The sequence below is a fragment of the Paroedura picta genome, chromosome 13 (assembly GCF_049243985.1).
Source record: "Paroedura picta isolate Pp20150507F chromosome 13, Ppicta_v3.0, whole genome shotgun sequence".
Taxonomy (NCBI): Eukaryota; Metazoa; Chordata; class Lepidosauria; order Squamata; family Gekkonidae; genus Paroedura; species Paroedura picta.
Window position 1 is genome coordinate 2,438,833 of NC_135381.1, and position 24,403 is coordinate 2,463,235.

The following is a 24,403-nucleotide window of genomic DNA, read 5'->3' on the forward strand; positions in this document are numbered from 1 at the left end:
CCTTACAGGGGGTCTGTTGTGGGGAGAGGAAAGGGTAAGCCACTGTGGGGAGAGAAAAGACTGTAAGCCACTTTGAGGCTCCTTCAGGTAGAGAAAAGCAGCATAGAAGAACCAACTCTTCTTCCTCAGTAATCTCAGGGCTCTCTCAGCCTCCCCCACCTCACAGGGTGTCTGTGGTGGGGAGAGGAAAGGGAAGGCGAATGGAAGCTGCTTTGAGACTCTTCCAGGTAGAGAAAAGCAGCATATAAGAACCAACTCTTCTTCAGGAATCTCAGGGCTCTCTCAGCCTCCCCTCCCTCACAGGGGGTCTGTGGTGGGGAGAGGAAAGGGAAGGCGAATGGAAGCTGTTTTAAGACTCCTGCTAGTGAAACTGGGGTACAAAACCCAACTCTTCCTTGGCGGGTGGACTCTCCCCGTCCTCCCCAGGCTCCGTCCCCAAATCCCAACCTGGACTTCACAGCATCAGGAGGCGTGGTGGCAACCACTGTGGCAACCACTCATTCATGAGAGAAAGTGGGGTATAAATGAAGTTAGTGCTGCAGCACCCTAGAGACAAGGCTAGAATTTCAGGGTACAAACGTGTGGGAGTCGTGGCCCCCTCCATGAGGCATGAAGAGAGAGGAAATGGAGTCCTGTTGGCCTGGTCAGGCAGAAAGCATACAGGCTTTTAGGGGTTGTAAATACATTTTCAGGATGGGTGGCCATGTTCGTCCGCAGTAGAAGAGCAAACTTTGCATTCACTAGCGCCTTAAAAGCCCAAGTACCAGTAGAGGGGCTGGTCTCAACTTGGAAAAACTAAAAGTTAGACTTTGAGTTCAGCAATGCCTCTGGCCTGAACACTCTGCAGTATCAACGGACTATTCAGAGGCACTTGGAAGAGAAAGTTCTGCAACATTAAAAAAAAAGTTAATCTTCTAATATGAACGTGCAAAATGACTTATTTTTTAATCCTCACTAATCAGGGGTTTCCACAGTTCCATTTCTTGCATTGTCGGTCATGCATAATACGTATGCCTTGAACACTGAAGCTGCCTTACACTGAATTAGACCACTGGTCAGTTAAGGTCAGTACTGTCTACTCACACTGGCAACAACGCACAGGTAGAGGTCTTCCTCCTCATCTGAATCCCAGAGCCAGGAGACAACCTCAGGGGAAGGCCTCGGCCTCTCTGCCCTGTTGTTGGCCCTCCAGAGGAACTGGCTGGCCCCTGTGTGAGACGGGAGGCTGGACTGGATGGGCCCTCCCTGGTCTGACCCAGCAGGGCTCTCCTGAGGTCCTTATCAGGGGAAGGCCTCAGCCTCTCTGCCCTGTGGCTGGCCCTGCAGAGGAACTGGCTGGCCCCTGGGTGAGACTGGAGGCTGGACTAGATCAACCACTGGTCTAATCCTGCAGGGCTGAGGATCAACTAAATATCCTATAAAATTCTTCCATTTCCACAAACAAATATTCTTGTACACTTTTGAACAAATTCCATTAAAAAAGAGAGATTCAGACAGTATTTGTGTTGTGATTTTTAATTTTTTAAAATGAAACCATTGTACATTGTACAAACCATAGCTACTGATGGAATAAATAAATGAAAAAATTGTACTGCTGTACAACACACACAAAATCATTAAGATGGAAAACGATTAGGTATTAAAAAAAAAAAACCACAAAATTCTTTACACCTTCTAGCAGGTCTTTCAATATAAAGAACATTCCAAAATATGACGACATTTCTGTATGAAGCTACTCAAAGCCAATAATTTTCTGCTGCCTCACAGACTGGTGGATGCTGTTTTGTTAAGTGCCAGCACTTTTTGGAATGTTTAATAACTACTTTCCCCCAAGCAAAAGAAGAAAAAAAAACACCTTCCATTTGCAGTTCTGCTTTTAAGTGTTTGGCTGAGTAAATCGCTCATTTGGAAGGCTTCCTCCTCACCCCTCCCCCTTGGCCCCCACCCCACAACAGTCTCTTCCCTTGCTAGCTTATTATGTCTATGATGATTTTAGGATTTGAGCAGTCCAAATGCTCAGCTTGGAGATAAGGAAGCACTTCTAGATATTTGCACGATTTGTAAAAACACTGGGGTGCCAGGAGAAGCCCCAAGCTCAGCTGCTCCGTGGCCTCCTGTGGCAGGAGCAGTGGCAGTCACTTTGACGCAAGATTTCAGAAACCCCTCCACGGCATTCAAGAAACACCCCCCCCGAAAAGTTCATAAAACCAATTATCCTAAGTAAAGATAGCTCCATACCAAGAAGCTGGATCTGGTGCCAAGCTTCAAGTATTGCGGATCCTTTCCCCGCTGGCTGGATTTCACCTACGATCACTTCCACAAGCTTTTTAAAAAGCGTTCTCTAACAGCACATCCACATGGCCTATCAGTGTTGTCAGGCACTTCAAAGAAAGAATAAGGACAGTCTTGTACCCAATTTTGAATTTCTGCATACTGGGTAATGTCAAGATTCTGCCCCCCCCCCCATGTCAAAAGAGTACAGGCTGACACTAAAGGGGTTGAAGGAATCCAATTTTTCTGCTTTTTTTCAATGGCCTGTTGCAGACAGATCTCAACAGCTAAAACTCTGAAGGAGTAGCCAATTTAAGTGTTGCTACTTACAAAGTGAAGCCACTAAAAGTTGTGATTCTGCTAAGGTGGGTTTTTGAGCCACAGAATAGCAAGAAGATGGCGCCACCCATTCAAACCCACGGCGCTGCACCTTCCGTTTCTTTTAGGAATTTAGCTGCAGGCCCCGTCCATGTACAAATAGGGAAGCCCTCCTGCAAAAGAGCAAAGTATCCTGCAGCAGCAGCAGCAGGTCTCTGAACAGCCCCACGCTTCTGGGGAAAAGCCACAGAGTAGCTAAGCCAGTCTCAATCACTCAAGCGTGTCAGTAAATGCCAATACATGGTTCTACCTAATGAAAAATTTGAGGTATTTTAGTGCTATTTATATTTTTTATTTATTAAGTACAGGATTCAGCTTTGAAATCAAAACACTTGTCTACTTCCTTGGAAATCGGTAAAAAACACAAAAACATAGAACCACAAAGCTGCATCTACGGACAGGGACTACCAGGGTGGGACGACTTATCAACAGTGGCTTCAGAGTGAGGGGCAGTGCTGATCAATTCAAACTACATAATTACAATTTTCTTAAATTTCAAAAATATATTTGTCTATTTCATAGATCAGCCAACACATTTTTTTTTGTAAAAAAGAAAAAAGGGGGAAAAAATCGAATCCAACATGGGTGTTAACTGTCCACACTGATTGCCTTTTAATCAGTCACCACCCACGTTTTTCAAGAAGGTACACAATTCAAGAGGGGAAAAAATCAGTTTACAGATTATGTATATTGTGCAAACCTGTATTTATAGAGGAATCTTTAAGAGGTTCAAAAAACAGTTACTTAGAGCTAGTTCTTAAAATTCATAATTTGCTTCAATACTTACCCCGAATCAGTGCTAATTTAAGTAAACAGCAAGACACATTCATTTGAATAAACCAGTTTGTTTCAAGAGACTATTATACAGCTAGAGGATGGAGACCCACTAGGATTGTCTCCCACACAAGCTGTATTGATGTACAGTTCCCATACATGTCTGCAGGGACTACAGAAGTCTTACAGTGGCTCAAATGCTGCACTTAAAAATAATCTTCGCTGGGTGAGCCACATGGTTTGTCTCTTAACTGCAAGAATAAAAATGGCTGCCTGATTTCTTTTACAATATCTCCATGTTAGAACACAGTAAAGCACCAGGGTATAAAAAGTGAAGGGGAAAAAGACCCACCTAAAGCTTCCTATATGGCATTGCAGAAACATAGGCCACTTTGCAAAAGAAGGGGGACGGGAGAGAACCCATGTTTAAAAAAAATGAGTACTGGCTTATTTTGGAACACAAGGCACACAAAAAAAAGAAAAAAAAGAAAAAAAGGAGAGAGAGAGAGAGAGAAAGAGAGAGAGAGAGAGAGAGAGAGAAGCAGACATCAAACCAGAACAATGAACTTCACATGAATAGATAATACCTGACCTGTACCATCCTTAAATATCTTATAATGTTAAATAGAAAAATGGAAAAAATACAGCAGCAACATAATTGTAATTCTGACGTTAGAAACAGTGCGTAGACCCCTCCTGAGTTGTTCACTCCAACCATTTCAGAGACAGAAAATTAAAATTCTCAACATTTCATTTCACAGGAAAGAAAGTTCAGTGTCTGAAGCCGTTGCTTGGTTTTCTTGGATTTCTGCTTGGTAACTTGAAAAGTTTATAGGAGTCCTGTCTTCCTCCAAGACAAGATACTGAAAGTATGGTTGTTCTGTAATTTAGCCCACTGATGTACCTTATGTAAAAACTGGCCAGGGGAGGGGAAATCTAGAGTCTATATTTCATCAACGTTTTGTTGAGAGGGAGCCTCTACTTTCATCTTTTTAGAAGGTGGAACTCCTTCAGAGTCCTGAACAGAGGAAACAAAACAAAAAAGGAGGATTAACATCAACATTGAATAAAAACAACAACAAACGCTTTACAGAGGCACAAAATATCCCCAGAAGGCAATCATTACAATAAAATAGCTAATTTCCCTGAAACTGCTCTCTTAGTCAATCATAATTTATTTCCTCTTGTAGTTCTCCAATTTACACAAAGAGAAAACTGCTTCTAGATGCTGGTTTCCAAATAAAAGCTGCATTACCATACATCCTTCTGGAAGAATCATTTATACCAAAGATAGCCCAAGTTACCTTTCCCCCCACAACACACATTAAGAAAGATGTCAGAAAGTCTCTGGAAGCCGTTGCTTGAAACTTGGGGATTAGTCAGACCTAAATGCAATCTGCTGAAACTCGGCAGCTGGCTAGTGCCAGCATAAGGCAAGGAACCAACATGGCTTCCACTGGAAGCAGCAGCAGTATCTTTAATGGGCAAGAGACCAGGAACAAGAGCCTCTGCTCTTATACCACCCATCATCTAGAAAAGATGCAGGAGCCACAGTCTACCTCAGGGGTAGTCAAACTGCAGCCCTCCAGATGTCCATGGACTACAATTCCCAGAAGCCCCTGCCAGCAAATGCTGGCAGGAGCTCCTGGGAATTGTAGTCCATGGACATCTGGAGGGCCGCAGTTTGACTACCCCTGGTCTACCTTTCTATCTGGAGACAGACCAGGGCTTTAAATGGAAATAATGTTCCACCCCAGCTCAAAGCACGTGTGTGTGTGTGTGTGTGTGTGTGTGTGTGTCTGCCAGTTGCTTCTTCCAGCTTATCGACATGTGCCCACATTAGTTCAATCATAAATTAAAGGGACACCTAGGCTTTCACAACAAGTGCCCTTTTTCAGTTTTTCTATTTAACATTTCAACATAAACTCAAAAAGTAATAAAGTTATAAAGCGTATCACTTAGGCTTCAAGTTACCACCTGTTTTGGAGAAGTCAGCATAGCTCCCCCTTCTCAAGTACCTGAGAGTTTTTAGAAGTCTCTGTGGCAATGTCATTTTCTGCCGGTGGCTGAGTTTCCACTTTCTCGGAACTATTCATGGAATTTTCCAATGAAGATTGCGAATTCTGTTCATCGGATGCATCTGAAAAAGTGCACAGGCAAATTGCACAAAGTGCGTCCACACACCGTGCTTTTGATCCGACGGCCACTGCACAATGATCGTCGCTAGAAGGAAGCTGGAAACATTCAGCAAGCAGGGAGATCTAACAGGAGAGCCTCATCCAGTCCGATACCGGCGGATGAAAGCAGAACAGCTTTTTGTGCCAGCCACTAGAGGGAGGCATGGCAACATTAATATACAAAAAAACCTCTGCAAGCTTTGGGGAAAGTTGATGCAAAGTGAACAGCCTACAGGAGATGGGCTCAGGGCAGAGAAGTAATGCAAGAGAGTAATTAAAGCTAAAACACATGACACTGAATTCACATGAATGGCTAGTTTGTTCTGGGATCTATACTTCTGGAATAATGATGATAGTATTTCACAAAGGACAGACTTTAGTTATAGATTTCTAAATTGCCCCTCTCAAAAAATGGACTCAGGGCAGTGACTTGATAAGAATGTTGATACAGGAGGGTAGTTTCGTACGTCTGAAGCAGAACAAAGTTTGAGTCCAGTGGCACCTTTAAGACCAACACATTTTTATTCAAGCTTTCACGTGCAAGCACACTTCGCCAGATACAGCGAAACCAAATTTCCTCAGCCCTTATATATGGCTAGAGAGAAGGTGAGGTGGGGGGTTTAACTGGCAGGAAGGGCGATCACTAAATACCTTCTCTTCAACCGGATCCATGCAAAAAGCCTAGTCTCATAATACCAAACCTTAGCGATGGGCAGGGACTAGAAAATTCCAGATTGGGTTTCGAGGTATTTCTGAACCTCCAAGCTCAGACAACCCAACTTCTCAAAATGAACGGGTTCAGTTTGTGCCAGACTGTTTCACATTTCCTCGGTGACAAGCCAGGGAGGGGGGAGATAACATCCTTCTCCTTCCAGGAGAAGAAGCTTTCTTCCTAGTTCGAGTGAGGGGAGATACATGCTGCCCTCCCCACTCAGACTAGGCTCCCAGGAGGCTTCTGCTCCGAGGTACCTGTAGATCCCAAAATACAGCTGATGCTGCAAAGAAAGCACACTGGGCAGCCCAGCAGTCCCCACCAAACAGCAGATCTTGCAGAAAGCTCCACAAGATTGGCCTGGGGTCTGCTGTGCTGCTCGTAGGGAAAAATTCCTCTTTGCCGATAACCATTCACAAAGGCATAGTAAAAGTTAAGGCTAACTTTGAAAAGGGAAACAGGAAGCCTGGCATCCAAAGCAGAAGAAGGGGAACTTTCACCATTTGGCTTCATCTTCTGCGTACGAAAGAAGCAGGCGGGACGGCCAATCGGCCTCTTCCAAGAAGTGCGTGGGTCGTCCAACCCTGAAAAGATCCACCGCCAAAGATCGTTTACCTTCCGACCCAGGCTCCTCTTTCGCTTCCGCTTGAGCATCATCGGACTTCGTTTCGGGACCATCTGCTTGTCCCGTCGAGTTCTGCTCCGGCGTGGGACTCGAATTGCTGCTGTTCTCTTGTTTTATTGGAGAAGCATCAGCTATCGAACTCTGGTTGCTGTTATCGTCTAGAAGCAGAAGGGTGGAGTGGTGAAAACACAGAATATCTGGAGTAGGGACTGAGGGTATGACTATATAGAATTCTCTTGTATTTGTGGCACATTCAAACTCTAATCTCAGATCAACAGGAATTCTCTGTGTTAAGGATGTAAACTGGCCCAAAGTGACCTAAAACTTATTTACTTACTTGTTTTATATAGACCCTTGCCTTACTTCCCACGGGGGATCCAAAGCAGCTCCTCCTCTCCTGTTTTATCCTCACAACAACTCTGCTAGGCTGGGCATGTGTGACTGGCCCCAGATCACCCAGCTTCCATGGCAGGATGGGGACTCAGCCCTTGGCCTCAGATCCTTCCTTTCCCCAACTGCACTACTGGCAAGGCAAAAGGCACCTGGAGTAACAATGCAAACAACCCACCCTCATGCTGAAAGGGGGGCACGGGCAACTTAATCTGTTCAGAGCGTTTAGATGCTGCCTCTCCAGAAACCTGCTCAGGGCACCTCAAAACTAACAGCACAAACCGGTGAGCTGTTAAAACAAGCCAATCAGAAACTGTACAGCATGAACAATGAGCAGCCCAAAATGATATTCATGAAGCAGCAAAGAAAATATGGAACACGCTCTGCCCAAAACTGACCAGTAAGGAGAGACCAATCGCACACACACACCCCAGTGCTGTGACAGTATCCACTTTTTCTCACTGGAGTACAGAACACATAGTCTGTGATTCCCAAGAGAAAAATCAGATTTTTTAAAAAGGTGCAAAGTGCAGGGTTTGACTTGTGACCCGCCACGAGCCGGTTAGGGAGTGGCAGGAAATAAATCAAAATAATAATAATAATAATAGTGACTTGAATTCTCCAATAATCGGAAGTCAGCTGTGAGTGCAAAAAGGGCTTAAGTCAGCTAGTGCAGAATGCTATTGTGCATTAGTTGGCCTATTGATTACAGGAAACAGCCATATCCTCATCCTGGAGACCAATCTCTAGCTGGTAGTAATTACAGACCTCATTTCATTCTGATTTTAGTGGTATAGTAATCACAATGGCTGGAATGTGCAGGAGACAAGAAGAGAAGAAGAAGAGTAAGTTCTTATATGCCACTTTTCTCTACCCAAAGCGGCTTATAGTCACCTTTCCTTTCCTCTCCCCACAACAGACACCCAGTGAGGTGGGTGAGGCTGAGAGAGCCCCAGGCTACAAATACTGTAGTTGCTACTCCTGTGGGATGAACTAGTTCCACTTCTAAACTACCTTACAGGTGGCAGCAAACTGTTCCTTGCATGTAACAGAATTAATACTAGGCTCAGCAAAGTGTGGGTTGACATTAAGCCAATGCACCAAGAATCTATAGAGCAGGTGAAGAGCCTATGCAGAAAGCTGAACTGGTTGTAGAGAGAAGGTTCAACTATCAATTTTACTTCTGGTTCTGTTGACCCATTTTTGGATGCAGGTCTCTGGGAGTCCAAAGCAAGAATTCAACTACACAAAAGCGTTTTCATAATCATGTGACTGAACATGGCCTTCACATATGAAGAACAAGTGCTCTACTTGTCTAAACAATGTAACATCTGAACACAGAAGTACATGAGTGGACTTTTGCAAGAAGCTCGACGTTCATTCAAGCAAAAGAAATGGGAGATCAGTCCGGATGACCAAGCAGCTTTAACCCAATACCCCAAAAATGTTTCTGGAATTGCACAGTTTGCAAGCCCTCGCCTATAACTGCTCTGCTAATAAAAGCTATCGCCTTACCTACTTCGCCTCTCACAGAGACATCCGGAATTGGAAAATTACAGATTGCACTGATGGTAGCCATGGTAACATTTAATGACTCACTCCAAGTGCTAATCTGTCAAGCACATGCTTCTGGAGAGAAAAACCTTAATTCCCGCAATCCACTTTCATCTGGCTGGAGGCTTTACAGAGATAACACACAGGAGGGGTGAAAAGCCCATGTCCTGGAATCTACTCTGACAACACATGAGAATCTGCACTATTCACCCTTTAAGTTAATGACATCATTGGGAACAAGATCATCAAGGGGTTTCCGTTTCTTAGAGCATCATCACAGCATTCCAGGCATTGAAAAAAAGGCTCCCAAGCCATTACAGGCCAGCAACAGAAGCAGCTGCAGAGGGAGGCTGTGTGAACCTTTTTTTTTGGTGGTCTCGAATACAAAGATGGCTGAGTTCAGTCCTAGAGTCGTCTTAAGCTTCAGGTATTCTGCTGCCTAAGGGGCACATATGCTCAGGATACAGCCCCCCCCCCCAACCAAATCCTTACTTTCAAATGCTTGGCAGAACTCGGTCTAAGCTTCAGTAGAACCTTTTGTAGCAGCACCAAGATCCGCAGCCATTCTTGGCTTCTTACCGTACAAACCGTCCACTTCCACACTGCTTCCTCATTTCCGACATCCCACAACATTCACCCGCTGTCATTTCCAACTGTCCTCCCAGCAGCACAAAGGAATCTCCCTGAAATAGTCCCACTGAAGTCTTCTTCAAAAGCTGAGGTTGCTGCTCAACAGTCACACGAAGCTGCCTTATCCCGAGTCTGAACACGGTTCTATTGCTCTTAGTATTGCCTGCTCCAACTGGCAGCTGCTCTTCGGGGAAAGGTCCTTCTCAACACCAACTACATGAACTTTCTGATTGGCGGTGCCGGGAATTAAACACGGGAACCTCGGCATGCAAAGCAGACGCTCTCCCACTGAGCCAGAGCCCCCCCCCCCTTAAGTCTTTGGGATCATGGTGTCACCCTCTGCTCAGTGAAGGCTTCTGAATCGCCTGACCCTGGGGAGTCACTGTTTTCTCAGTGCTGATCCGTGTCCCTTAATTCATATAGCAGAGGGACCCTTCCAGGAATGCAAGTCAGACGACAATCCATTTGGAAATCAAATTCACATCCCTGGAGAGTCCTCCCACACCCCTGACTCCAGACCCCAGCTGGTATTTGCACCCCACTCACCGTGCATATCCATCATTCCAGGAGAGGAGCTGTTCTCTGGGGTAGTGACCTCAGACCCACACTTTTCATCTTTGCCTTTTTTCTTATTCTTGTTTTTCTGGAACAGGAAGAGAGATTAAGTTCATTCAAACTTGACTGGCGGTCAGGATTAGGTGCTTGCGCCCTTCAACAGAGGCTCAGTTCTCAGAAAACTTTTAGATGGGCATCTTCTTATCAACGTTATATCGTCTCGAGTAGCTCTCCTGTAAGAAGACTAGAGCAGCACAATAAAAACATCTGAAAGATGCCACCATCTATTAAGCTTAAAAGAATAGATCCAAATCAATGCAGCCCATTATTCCAGTTGACTAGCACAGCAAGGTTCTGAGCTGTAGGGATCCCGTTAAGTCAGGAAGGCTGCCACGTCTGGAAAATAATTCCTCTCTGTATCCTGCTGATGTCAGGCTCAGCTCAGGAACTGGCAGGAACAAGACTGGACTTTTAAGTACAGGTAATTTAGGAGGCGATTTAATGCCACAATCAGAGGAAGGGAGGGGTCTCGAGATTAAGCTTTGTATTTTCCTGTATTGTGCAGGGGGGTTGGACTAGATCAGGGGTAGTCAACCTGTGGTCCTCCAGATGTTCATGGACTACAATTCCCATGAGCCCCTGCCAGCATTTGCTCAGGAAACCAGCACAAGACAGAAGCAGGATCTCCCACCGACCCCCCCTGCCTCCACCCAGCTTTTAAAGAGATGCTCCCTGCAGATGCTGTGTGGATCTTGGGAAATTCTGTAGCTTGGCTCTGAATGCATCCTTGGACATTGAGCATTGAGGTCATTTTCTTGCAAATCCATAAGAAGGAAAGGACGGTAGTTACTCATTGGAAAAGTGTTTTCTCACAAGACATACTATATGTTCAGAGCTGACAGGTAAACATGTACTTGTCCTGCAGCTCTCAGTGATATTCCTAGCTGGAATTAAGCAAATTAGAGCGCTCGCATAGTCAGAGAGGCTATTACTATTGTTATCCCACTCTGCCTCTCAAGGCAGGAGACACAGGTCCCCTCCCGCCTGGTACTTTCCCAACCACATGATGTCAACACAGCTGAAAAACCAGGAGCTGGACCAAAGCAGCCCAAGGAATTTAGCAGCTGAGCAAGGTTTTTTAACTGGGACATCCTAGTCCAGATCCTGCTCTCCATCCACTACATCACACTGGCGTAAGGCAAGAACAGAAGGTCAGCCAGGTGACCCCAATAAGAACCAGGACGGCATCTCCAGGAATCAAACACCAGAGCCCAGCATCCCTGGCAACACACTAGTTAGTTCTTGCTCCCAAGCCTATAATATACTACGTGATGTACTGCATGGTATTTATCAGGCTTGGCCTCAGAAGACGAGTGTTTATCCGGCAGTCTTTTTCTTCTTTTATTTTTGTATTAAAAAAGGAGAAATAAAAGTGTAGTAGAAATTTGGAGGGGTACCGAACAGAAACGTGGTTTGTACATATAATTGTTCTGAATTTGCTTTATGCTACATAATAATATATTAAACAAGCAAGTGGGAGGTGGGGAGGCTCCCCCCGGCAACTTCTCTTATACACGGAAAGCACACTACATGTTGGGTCATGTATTCCATGTTAGGGTATTATAAAATTCTAGCTTTCACTAACAGAGTACACTTAGCAGGCTATTACTGAATAAAGAAGGGCTTTGCATAACTGAAGCGCTTTGCTTTAAAATAAATCATTTGTACATCAGATCAATACAGCACAGCCAACACTAGCTGAATGTCACGTGGAGCTGCGGGCCCACTCCCGCAAAGTGCCACAGCCATGGCAGAAGACGACGCAGCAAAGGGAAGGGCGAGAGCATCTATGGCACGGGAAACCCATGCGAAAACAAGATGCGGCATTTTCAATTAGAAGGCAACATAATTGGTCTCCGAGGAGTGAGTGCCAGCTGCTCTCTCGGCATACCCAGCGCCTGCTAAGAGAATGGAGAGGCAGATGCTTGGGAGGGGGGGCGGGGAGAGGGAGGAAGGGGACCTGGCTGGGAAATCAGAGCACTGGGGTCAGGCCTCACTCTGGGAATCAGGAGCAGATGGCCACATGGCAGCTCATGACTGACATGTCCTGGGGATTTTCTCGGTCAACACCCTGGGTGTCTGCTGATTAAGACAGGTGAAAAACATGACAATCCTGCAAACGCAGGCATACAATAAGAATGGCTTCCCTCCCATCTGGCCCTCACCCGGCCCTGGGGCTTTCCCACTGTGGCTCTGGCTCTGTGGACTGGGCTCCCTGAGGAGGGAAGAGGAGGCCCTCCTTAGAGATCTTCAGTGCGGCCTATCAGTTTGCCAGGGCTTCTGAAGGGGTTTGGACAGCAGGCATCTTTTAAGAGGGACAGGCACTGGTGGCTTGATTTTAGTTGGGAATGTTTTTTACTATTACGTAAGCTGCCTTGAACTAAGCAGAAAGGACAGATACAAATGTTTTCATTAATAAGCAAGCTGTAAAGACAGGTGGTAATAAAGGCAATTATACAATACAATCGTCATTGCCGCCCTCTCCAGCTGGTTTCAGCACAGAACAAAAATAGCACCGACATTTGCCTAAAAAATCTACAGAATCTTTCAGAAAGATCCAACCCCCCCCAAAAAAAATTAATGGCCAGGATGCATATTAGGAATGGGCTCTGGAAAAGGACTCGTCTACTTTTTAAATAAATGTAACCAGGAAGCTACAACCACAGCCTTATTGTCATCACAAGCATCTAAAATGACTTGCTAAGTAATATTATGTGTGTGATTCTCCCTTCTATTGAAGGATCAGAACTTGTTCAGGCGCAGACCCATTTCCCGGCTTCCATCTACGCACGCACACACACACACACATGCAGAAACCTCCCGACAGTTTCCTGAAGATTGCCAAGCGATTCCCCCAGAGATCCAAGAAACACCCTGAAATACTTACATCATCTACTTTTGGCTCCGTTACTGGTACCCACTTGTAAATCCTCAGGGAGGTGTCGCCGACTGTTACCCATTTCTTCTCCCTACGAGGCAGAAATTTTCATTCAAAACACATTGGAAAGTGAAATGACCTAGTAATGTATGTCACTGAAGGAATCCAACGATGCTGAGACCACACACTCAATACGGAGACACATATAATTATGTCTGTAATAAAGATGCATTATCCCAGCAGCCGGCAGGCATCTTCACCGCTCTGAGGTAGCTGCTTACAGCAGCAGCAGGTCCTGGATGGAGGCAAGTCTGTTTTCCCCACGAGACACAAACACATATAAATATCAGTTTGACAACATTCCATGCTTCACACAATACATGATTTCTTTTTCAGTGAAGGAACTTGACCATTTTACTTGGGCCTCCCACCAAGAGCTCAGTTCCTGCAAGACAGAGCTCTTCCGCCAGGCGTTTGGTTAAGGCCAGCCCAGGGAGATCTGGTCCCTCCTGATATAGTCCTATAGGCCGGGTTCCACCAGTAGATCACCCCCTGGGTCTGTGCAGCAATGGCTGCTGTTATTGGGGGGGGGGGTTGTTAGATTGGTTTTTTGCTGTCACTTTGTTTCATCATGTTGTTGCACTTTTATATGGGTTTCAACTTGTTGTACACTGCTGTGAGCCAGCTGGGTCTGGGAGTGGCGGTTTACAAATTTAAATATAAATAAATAAGAGCTTTACAGTCATCTGCAGGGAGTACAATCTGCGCAGCCCAGATTTCCAGAGACAAATCATCTATCTATTGATGTAGAATATTCTTCTAAATTGTAAGCCTTGTAACAACAGAAACAAACTAAGCAACCATCCGCTGTCTTTTTGACATGGCTGGATATGATCCCTGACTGTCCAGGACTTCTGTGAATAAGATCAATGGGAGCCCTCCAACACTCTACCCAAAACCCCAGGCAGCTGAGCCACGCTTATATTACACAGCTGAGAAGGCACGGTGCCTAGAATGCACGTCTGAAGAGAAAGGCTTCGTACAGGGGAGAGAACATTAGAAATGAAGGCCAAGTTTAAATGCCTAACAAAAAAGATTACGAACTGGAACAATGTCAGCTTATGGACTCAGGGACAGGGATCCTGCAAATGGGGTAATCCCCTCCTCCCCAGCACGGAAATCTAAACCTTTATGGTCATTTGGAAGGGAAGAAAATCTTGGCTTAAGACTATTATGCAATGAAACCGCTGAAGCCTTCACAGCCCCAATCTGTACTTACAGTACATGAGGGAAGCAAGTAAGAGAGACGCACGAACACCACCCAAATATCTCTGCTGACTATTTCTACTTATGCTTTTAGATAACTGGTGGGTTTGCAGGCCAAATTCTATTTCACTGCTTACCGAATGTCCCATGCTGTTGATTGCATTGGCTCACTCTACATAATCCACCTTGAGTCCACGTGAGAAAGACCGAGATATGACCACTTATTATTTAACACGTCGTCTTAGGGCTCTAAACGAATGCTGAAAATCGATTCTAAAAATGCCACCCAAAGATCCACAACTTGGCCCAATTTACTCGCAGTTCATGGCAACGGACAACACTCCGGCTTCATACAGCCCATCACACAAAATTGCACGGAAACTGGGATTGGGTTCTATGCCTCAACCCAAATGGAAAACGATCGTGGCTGGGAGGGGGAGCAATGACTCTGTGGGCCCAAAGACTGTCCTTTGAGGAGCGGGCAGTACCCGGTTCAGGATGACCACTCCTGGGGTTTTCAAGGCAAGAGACCTTCCAAGGTGGGTTGCCACTGCCCGCCTCAATGCTGCGACTTTGGTGGTCCCCCCGTCCGAATATTAAAACGGGCTGAACCTGCTCAGCTCCTGAAATCTGACAAGATCGGGCGAGCCTGGGCCACCCAGGTCAGGGCAATTGGAAAGTAGGGAGCAGTAGAGAGAACAATGCACAGGAGCAAAAGAAATGCTGCTTTAAAGGGTGCCAGAACCTCAAGATCTGGCCAGCGTGATCTTCCGATTTACAAACACTGCTCAGCCTCATACATGTAGTTGCTCTTTAAAGAAAGGTCTCTGGCCGGGAATGCTCAATATAAGTTGAAGCTCAGCTTGACATATCAAGTTGTATACAGATGATGTTGGAGACAAAATGGGCCTTTTCAATCCGTGTTCCATCTGCAAGCCTTGTACAAGGGAGCAGAGGAACTGAGCCAGTCTTGGGAGGAAGAGTTTGGATTCTATTCCACAGGCAGCTGGTTCTTGCTCCGTTATTCCCCACAGTCCCTTGAGTTATCATGCTATGTGTATCTGGAATAGTGGTAAGTTGGTGCAACAAGTCACTGGTTTAGGCCCACATTAGTGCAAATGGATCTGCTTGCAGAGCTCTTTTTCTGCATACAGATTGCATCATAGCAACCATCTTCCTCATAACTGATGCTTCAGCAGACAATCCAAAATGTGTCATTCAGAAAAACGCCGAGTTTTGCAGGAAAAAAAAACTGAAATATATACTGGGAGTTTAAAAACCTCCCAAATGATAGGAGTGCTTATAGTTTTTAAGAAATGCATTTCCTTACCACTCATTGCTAGGCAACCATAATAGTATTGTCTGCCTTCAAGTCTTAGTTTCTGTCACTAAAAGGCAGAGGGAGGGAGCAGGCCCCTCTCCGTGGTTGTGACAGCAACCACTAAGGGACTTGTAGGTACCTAACAATAGGCAGTATGTACTGGTGGTTAGAGAATCATACTAGGATCTATGAAACCAAGGTTCAAACCCCCACTATGTCATGGAAGTTCACAATCCTACTTCATAAGGAGGTTGTGAGGAGAAAAATGAAAGGCAGAGTTTAAATAAAACAGCACAGCTGAAGATAGAAAACAGATTTTAAAAGGTAGTTTGGCAGATAGGTGGGGGGGAAACAAGGAAGGTTGAGGTTATCCATCTAGTAAATGGGGAGGCTACATTTCACAAAATACCAAATTCTTCCACTTGGCTCTCAAGTAACACCCAGATTTGTCTGACTCAAAAGGGGAAACCTTGTTCAAGCCACACACAACCAACCCCATCAGGCCATATAAAGAGAGCACAATTTTTTGTGTGTGTCTCTTGCAGATGTTTGACTGGAGGCTGCAAAAACCTGTTTCGCAGAAGTTTGTCTCAATTCTAATATTAACAGTGTCAGCAGCAACATGGAGAAGGACGCACCTGTTCTCAGCAATTAAACTCCAACAAAGGCTGAATGTGATCCAAGCAACTGAACCATCAAAAGGTAACCAGCCGCCAAGCTTCCCACATCTCCCAAATCTGCTGGCAGTTGTGAAGCACACTTGGTGGCACCAGTGAGTGTGTGTGTGTGTGTGTGTGTGTGAAGCATTTGCCCAGTAGAGCAGGGGTAGTCAAACTGTGGCCCTCCAGATGTCTATGGACTACAATTCCCATGAGCCCCTGCCAGCATTCATGGGAATTGTAGTTCATGGACATCTGGAGGGCCGCAGTTTGACTACCCCTGCAGCAGAGCATCTTTAGGGGATTCCAAGAAGCCAATGAAGTGCAAATGATATTTGGGAGGGGGGAAGTGTGTGTCAGAAACAGACATTGATATGGTACAAGCACAAACCACTGTATTTCTACCATCTACCTCTAAATCATTTTTACGAAGTCAGCAAGGTTTCCACATTCCTATCATTCTGCAGAATGTTAAGTCAGAATAGTCCAGGGGGACTCTTGCATAAAGGGAATTAAATTATAACAAATGTTTGAGAGATTTCAGGTTGTTCATGCCGTATATTATAAATTCTTTCATAGAGTTGGAGGGGGCCATACCATTCATCTAGTCCAACACCCTGCTCAATGCTCTTCTCCAATTTTGTCATCCAGCATTAACCCAGCTGTTTCACTATATGCTGGTTGTCCAGTCTTGTAATGATGCTTTACTGTCTTAGTGCTCTAATTTTGTGGGTTCTGTGTATTGTCCTTTCCCTACTGCATTGTGTTCAGTTGTTACACACCCTGAGTTCCAGAAAGGAAACTGGATTATAAATGAATTAATTCAGATAATTTGAAACATACATATTGGGCATATCATATTGCAAAGAACTAAAAATGCTCAACTTTTTCAGGAAAGAAAGATGGTCGTTGCGTCTGAAAATGGCATACACTATGTTAAAGACTGGCCTATGCTGGCCACAGCTCTGCCATGTTTCCTATGAAGCACAGCCCATAGAGTTCAGCAATGCAAATGCAGGACACATATGGAGGAGTTACTCATCACAGGGTTCTTTGAACAAAGCCCAAATGGTCATTGGGACCAAAAGAACTCTACGTATGTGGCATGTTCCATATCTGGGCCTTATTTCTTTGGGGCAAACTATACAACGGCATGCATTCGCCCAGGGCCATCTGTGTCTGGATGAAAGAACCAATTTTTTAAACTTCAGCTTGCCTTGAAGGCATCACTGCGACTTTAATCGGCATAGCTTGCTTCTGCCCAAACAATTTTAGCAGCTTTTCAATCTGAGCCTATAGGCTCATTTAAGTAAAACACCAAGTTGTTATCACCACAACGTTAACCTCTAGCCCTAACCTAGCCTCTCTTCAATGTCTCATTATTTAATGAATGCTTTAAAAAGCACCACAACTGAACGTGGGATCAAAGATAAAAAAGCAACTGATTAATGAATTACCACTGAATGGTGTAAAGTTAAGTCTAAGCAACCAATCACAGAGATTTCATGTACCTGTATTTTTTTTTATGCCATGCAGATGCCCAAATGCTAAGAGATGCTACAATTAACTAATTGCTGAAAATACCAGGCATCATAAACGATATTTCTAGGTGCCAAGAGGGCCTCAGACTTCACAAACCGTGCAACAGAACCCCAAATAACCCACTTCCCCCCCTAAGAAAACACCTGCATGAAAATGCCTAACATTTTCTGTTGAAAGCCTAACAACCAAATTTATTTTCTCCTACTATGGCGATGAGGCTGGGAGTTCAATCCCAGCAGCCGGCTCAAGGTTGACTCAGCCTTCCATCCTTCCGAGGTCGGTAAAACGAGTACCCAGCTTGCTGCTGGGGGGTAAACGGTCATGACTGGGGAAGGCACTGGCAAACCACCCCGTATTGAGTCTGCCATGAAAACGCTGGAGGGCGTCACCCCAAGGGTCAGACATGACTCGGTGCTTGCACAAGGGGGGATCCCTTTACCTTTACTATGAACTCTAAGAAAGAGCCCCAGCCTTCACTTCCTAAGGAGGCCCTCATCCCATAAGGTGGGAGACCTAATAAAAGAAAACGCACAAACTGCAGTTGTTGCCCGGCTGGCTATCTTCGGTCCAGTGATATGCGAAAAGAGACAGTCTTTTAGATGAGCTGATCTTAATGCATGAATAGCTACACAGGTCATAACGAGAAGCCTGGATCGGTTTTAGAAACGAATGGAAAGTCCACATGCTTGTGCTGGCTAGCTCTTAACCTGCTACAATTTGAAACAGTTGGCGGATGAAGGACTACCTTCATCTCACAAAGCATCTCACTTACCTCAAACCAACAGCATAAAAAAGTCAGGAGACTCCAGTTTTCCAACAGACTTTTAAAAAATTCTAAAACTGTAGCTATATTTTCATTGAAATGAAAATTGTGTTGCCAACCATTGTGTTCAAAGAAACTACATTAATACTTTCAGTGTTTCCAGCATTATACATTTTCGCTTCATATTCAAACATGCTTGTAGTCCTATTGTGGCTATGAGAGAATTTATCCAAATAATTCACTTCAATTTACTTCAGAATTTGTTTTGACTACAAATTTTATTTTTATCCTACTTTCCAGATGGCAAAAGATACATATGTTATGGAAGCATAAAGCGGAGCAGTTTGCAGCTCTCTCTCAAGTACTTAGGTGTTTTTGCAAAAAGATTTGCTTGCTTTATTTATATCACACCTTTTTCCATACCAGGGACCAGAAAGCGTTCTCTCTTCTTTATAATCCTCTCAATATCCTTGCAAGTATTCTCTCACATACGTAGAGATATTTGCATATTTTCTTTTTTCATGACATAAATATGCCAAACACTACAATTTTACACATTAACTGAGCTATACATTATACATTTTATGTTCTCTGTGGCCTCAAAACTTCTATAAATGTTACATCTCTAGTACACCTAAATTTCTAATTTCGATTTGGATAATTTTTAAAATCCATATGTAAAATGCCCACCCCTTGGAAGTATTTTTATTGGCTGAGCCCTTTTGTTAATTCCCTATTTATTAGCTGTCTGATTTGTTTTGTTTGCTTGCTTTGTGATTTAATGAAAGCTTGTTTCTCCTCTTGCTCCCAGTTTTGGAATTGGGCTGATATTGATGGTCACTTCCTTATTTGCTTTTATCTTGCCTTTTAAGATTGCATGGCAGAGAATACTTTAAAATATATATATCTTGATTTGTTCAAAGGGGATGGGCTTTAGTTGGCATAAAACTGTTGCTATATTGGCTTATGCTGTAAGCTTCTTTAAAAGCCTAAAGGTTGAGGTGCAGGGCAAAAGTTTTTCTAAATAATGATAAATATGGAGGCATGAGGCGGAAACAGTACATCAATAGTGTTTAATGCCATGATCTTTGTCAGACCTCAAACCCCACTACTGTAAACGACAAACATTTCCCATGATATGCAGCCTGTAACACATCTGCCAAATTCACTGCATTTGAACCCTGATTCAATCTACTTAGACCACCACCACTATCCCTGAGAATTACTAAAATGACACAACACTGAAGTCCAGGCCTTGGAGCTACAGAACTCTGGAGGCCACCTCCAGCAAGTACACACAGTCGAATCCTAAGCATGTTTACTCTGGGCCCAGTGAGTCTGTGGGACACCCTCTCCAAAAACATGCACAGAACTACAGATATGTAAATTATGAGATAGCCAAATAAGAAATGAGTGATTAGAGGTTTAAGCTTGTTTATGCTGCAGCAAACAAAAGACATCTTTAGGAGTATTCCAGGTGGGTAAATCCATATCATTTTGCCACTACAGACTAAGTACAAACAAGCAGAAATTAAAATATTTAATCACAAATACTAGTCCAAAGAGATCCTAAAATAGATCCACAACCAGAGGACCGGCAATGATCACAGCGCCACTGGAGTAAACTGGACATGTCAGAAACATCTTGGAAGACCTAGGTGTCAATAGGAAACTGACAAGAACGTGTCGAATTTAAGATTTGAACCCAGTTGTATCTTAGAGACCAACAACAGTTTCAGGGTACATGTTTTTGAGAATCAAAGCTCTCTTCATCAGTGAGTTTTGTCTCTTGAAAGGTTATACCCGGGAACTCTTGTTGGTCTCTAAGCTGCTAATAGACTCAAATCTAACTGTTCTCCTGCAGATTAACATGGGTACACCTCTGAAACTAAGTTTAAGGCTGTTGCATTAGGCCAGAATCACCTGTATAAAGAGAACAGAAAGCTGAAAATCAACCTCCTAGCAGGCAGAATATCCTATTTTCCATCCATCAAAAGCCCAGTGCTCAGGCATTTAGCGTTGTCTGTTTTTCAAATATACACAGAAACATTAAAAAGAAGAGCTCAAGAGTACTTTAAGTGATGTTCATTCCAATTATTTTAGTTATCTGGAGTGGACATCCAAGTGGCTTGGATTTTCACGGTTGTTACTTGAGCACAGTTGACTTTCTCGGGATTTCACCCAACAAGTACCAGGTGTCGCATGCCCTGAGTTTACAGCAATAAGAGATCTTCCATCGAAAGTTTTGTCTTTCTGATCTGCAGAACAACAACGCAACATGTGGAAACATGGCAAGACATTAACTTGATGTTACCCATCTTCAGCCTCAAAAATATTGCATCATAACATAAAAACAAGAAATCTAATGCACATTAGGAAACGTTTCCTTCTTTATTTTCTTATCAAATTTGTTTCCTTGGTCTTTTTTCTACCTCCCTCTCCATACGGTTAACCTGAAAAGAATGAATCAGAGACACAAACAACCCTTTCAAAGATCAGTCCGAGACTTTGCTTTATGTGGAAGGTTGCCCTTTAAGAACTACTTGCTGCGTCAGGACTGAAGCCTACAAAATTCCAGCGGAATCCCCCCCATCACTCTCCTCTTGAAGGAATGAACCACTGTGATCACCTGTGCACAGTTGCCATGACAACAGAAAATGCTTGGCAAAAAAGTTTCGCCTGGTTTATTTGTTGAGCAAGAAGAAAAGGTTTTCTCTTCTTGCCCAAGCCTCTGCCAAAGCGTGACAAAAGGAAACAAGGAGCACGCTTTCCCTCAATAAGGACGGCAAATAGAGCATCAAGCATGCAGCTACAATGGCACTGATAAGGAACACCATCATCTCTTGGCATTACGCTCGACTCCCAGATGCAAGCTAGTCAGCCAGCTAGCAAATAGCATTTGCTTTAGCCACACACAGTAGGAGCATTCTCCCTAGGAACTTTGAACCACAATGCCAACAGTGTCTAGGCTTTTAAGCACAATGGAGGATTTCTATTTTAAAATTCCCTTCTGCATCAGAATAGACATTTTGGTCCTTTGTCCCACGGGGGTTAACTGGACTGTTGGCAAACCTCACAGCTACTCCAAGGAAGGGAAAGCAATCCAAGTATATATATTTTTCTTCTTTGTCCTGCTTGTTTACAGAACATCTAAAACATTTGCTGCACAAGAACCGGATTCTTTGTTTCATCCCACATAAAGCCTCGCAATTCCATAAATGAAGATAAAACCTGAGATTTCCAGCTCTCTGGAAAAATTTAGGTTAAGATTACGAGACTCAATCAAGTTGTTTAAACAAAATAAGGCACTTTCGATTACATTCACACCATGCTAACTGTTCCAAAAATACGAAACTTCATACTGATTGTCTATTGTGCTTCAATAACCATTTTGCTGCATTGTTAACTGTGCCACACTGATTTTCACAATAAACACTAGACAAAAAAAGACCACAAAAATGCAAAGTACCCAAATGTTGTAAAAGACTTAACAAAAGAGGATGATTTTACCCAGGTTACAACCTTTAATTATATGATTTCAAACAAATTCAAGTAGCAATTACATCCTTTCAAGCTCCACAGAATTTAAACCAACACAATTAAACAATACAGCTAGCACGGATCTGATTTTGCAGTAAAGAATCTTTAAAGGAAACCCATCTGGTTTAATGGGTCCAATTAAAAATGAGTCCACACGCACCCACAAAAAACCTACCCCTGATTTCAAGAAAAAAATATCCAAAGTTCTGGGATGTGAAAGAAAAACATTTACTCTCAACCATAACATGTGCTAAAGGTGTGCAAGGATTCACAAGGAAAGACTGCTCTTCAGCAACAGATCTAAAACCCATGGACTGCCCTCCACACTTACCAAGATATCCTCCCCCAGGGCCAAAAGCCCACACCTATTCAGTCATTCTGAATGAATGGAAACAAATTTTGGGATGGTTTTGTAAATCCAATAATTCAGATCTAACACACGACATGCTCCACTTTGTTTCTCTCAGCCTCCTTGCAAGAGACAAGAGAGCGAAACAGATGTTCAGAGAAAGATAGGCAAGGAGAAAAGCAGCAACAAAGGGTTACAGGATAGTGCTGAACAAGGACCAAACAAGTCAAAGAGAATTAGGGAGCTCAACAAAGAGACCCTGGGAACGGGCTGCAACATAGATACCATGCTTACAGGCAAGTCATGGACCATCGGGGCAAAGTGGTGGGAGAGAAGGACTGGCTGTGCAGGAACTGGAGGGGCCACCGCTCAGAAGGTCCTGGGTCCTGTCCTGGATCTCTGGCAGCAGCGAGAGATCAGGATGCGGAGCAGTCATTGGGCAAGACAGGGCAACCCGTCTACAGGGACATTAAGTAAGAAGCCAGCACGAGGGACCACAGCGCCTAAAATGAGCACATGGGGTGGGGAGGGCTGAGACACGGGCAACAAAGGCGGCCGAGATGAAGAATGCAGCGGAGGCCAAAGGAGGGACCCACCGGAACCCTCCAAGGTGGTGCTTGGCAAGCGGGGTGGGAGAGAAGAGCAGGGGGGGGGGCAACTTATGCCAGGACCCGCAGAGGGGCCCAAGGGCAAAGGGATGGGGAGAGGGAGGAAGACGGGACGAGTGGGGAGACAAAGGGGAAAGAAGAAGACCCCCGAAAAGAGCACCGGGGGGGGGGGGAGAGAAACGTCAAGGGGGATCTACAAGGCACCGGGGGGGAGGGGAGGGGGTGCTGCGGGGACCCCCTTGCTGGGGGCAGGAGGACTAAGGAAGGGGCGCTCGGGAGGGGGAGGGGGCTGCCTCTGGGGAGGGGCCCGCCGGGGGGGTCTCGGGGGGGGAGGGGCCCGCCCCCCCCATCGCCTCACCATTTGCGCACTTTCTCGATGGCCGCCATCACCCGCTTGATATCATCCTTGGCGCGGCTGCGGGTCTCGGCCCGCACCGACCGGCCCGACATGCTGCGGCTGAGGCTGAGGCTGAGGCTGAAGCGGCGGAGAAGGGCGGGCGGGCAGGAGCGGCCGGCCGGCCGGCAGGAGGCGGCGAGGCCGAGGCGGGAAGGGGGCAGGCCCGGCCTCGCTCGGCTGGCGGCGCCCCCGCGCGCACAATGAAGCCTGGCGCGTCGCCTCAGCCGCCCGCCCGCCCGCCGGGGAAGGAGAGAGCGAGGAAGGAGGGAGCCCAAGGCTGGCACTGGACGAGCGGCCCCCCGCGCACTGCGCATGCGCTCCCCTGCGCACGCGCACATCCCGCCTCGCGCGCGCTCTCTGCCTTCCCCCTCCCCCTCCGGCCTTCCTAGGAAGACGGGGGAGGGCGGGGCGAGGCGAGAGAGAAAGAGGCGGGGCCGAGGGTGGGCGGGGCCTGGCCGCACCGCCCTCCGCTGAGGGGAAAGAGGGAGGGAGGCGGGCGGGGTCGTGTCCCCCCCCCTCCCCCGCGAGGGCCAGAAGCGCCTCAGAGACACTTGATGTTTTGGGGGGTCAAACCCACATAACACTTTTGTCGAATTCGAGTATCGACATTTCCTCACACGGCTTCTCCGTAGGAGTCACCGCGGGGCATTCCACCCCAGGGGACCGTTTGTCCTCACAACAACCCTGCGAGGGAGTCCAGGCGACAGTGGGTCGCCTCCCTGCGACTTCCCGCGGCTCAAACACGGGTGCAAACCTCCGTTTTCCAGACCCCAGCCCGACACCGTAACCACCACACCATTTTCCCCCGTGGAGAGGGGTGCTTTACAGTTGCCAACTGGCCAGGAGGAAAAAAATATAGTAGAAGTAGAAATTGGGGTCAGTCATTTCTCGGCGAGGGAGCGAAATAATTCCACCCGATAATTGCTGCATTTGGAAGGACCGGCCCATTTAAAA

The 24,403-nt window shown here is 45.4% G+C and overlaps 1 protein-coding gene across 1 annotated transcript; it reads right to left on the reverse strand.

The window, feature by feature from the left end:
* Nucleotides 1-1,643: 1,643 nt before the first annotated feature.
* On the reverse strand, nucleotides 1,644-23,764 carry BCL7A (BAF chromatin remodeling complex subunit BCL7A). Its single transcript, XM_077307334.1, has 6 exons — nucleotides 23,411-23,764; nucleotides 13,014-13,095; nucleotides 10,058-10,154; nucleotides 6,928-7,095; nucleotides 5,442-5,563; nucleotides 1,644-4,441 (listed from the first exon to the last, which is right to left on the reverse strand). Exons 1-6 carry the CDS (start codon nucleotides 23,761-23,763, stop codon nucleotides 4,367-4,369), a joined length of 897 nt encoding a protein of 298 aa, XP_077163449.1. The 5' UTR covers nucleotide 23,764; the 3' UTR covers nucleotides 1,644-4,366.
* Nucleotides 23,765-24,403: the final 639 nt, after the last annotated feature.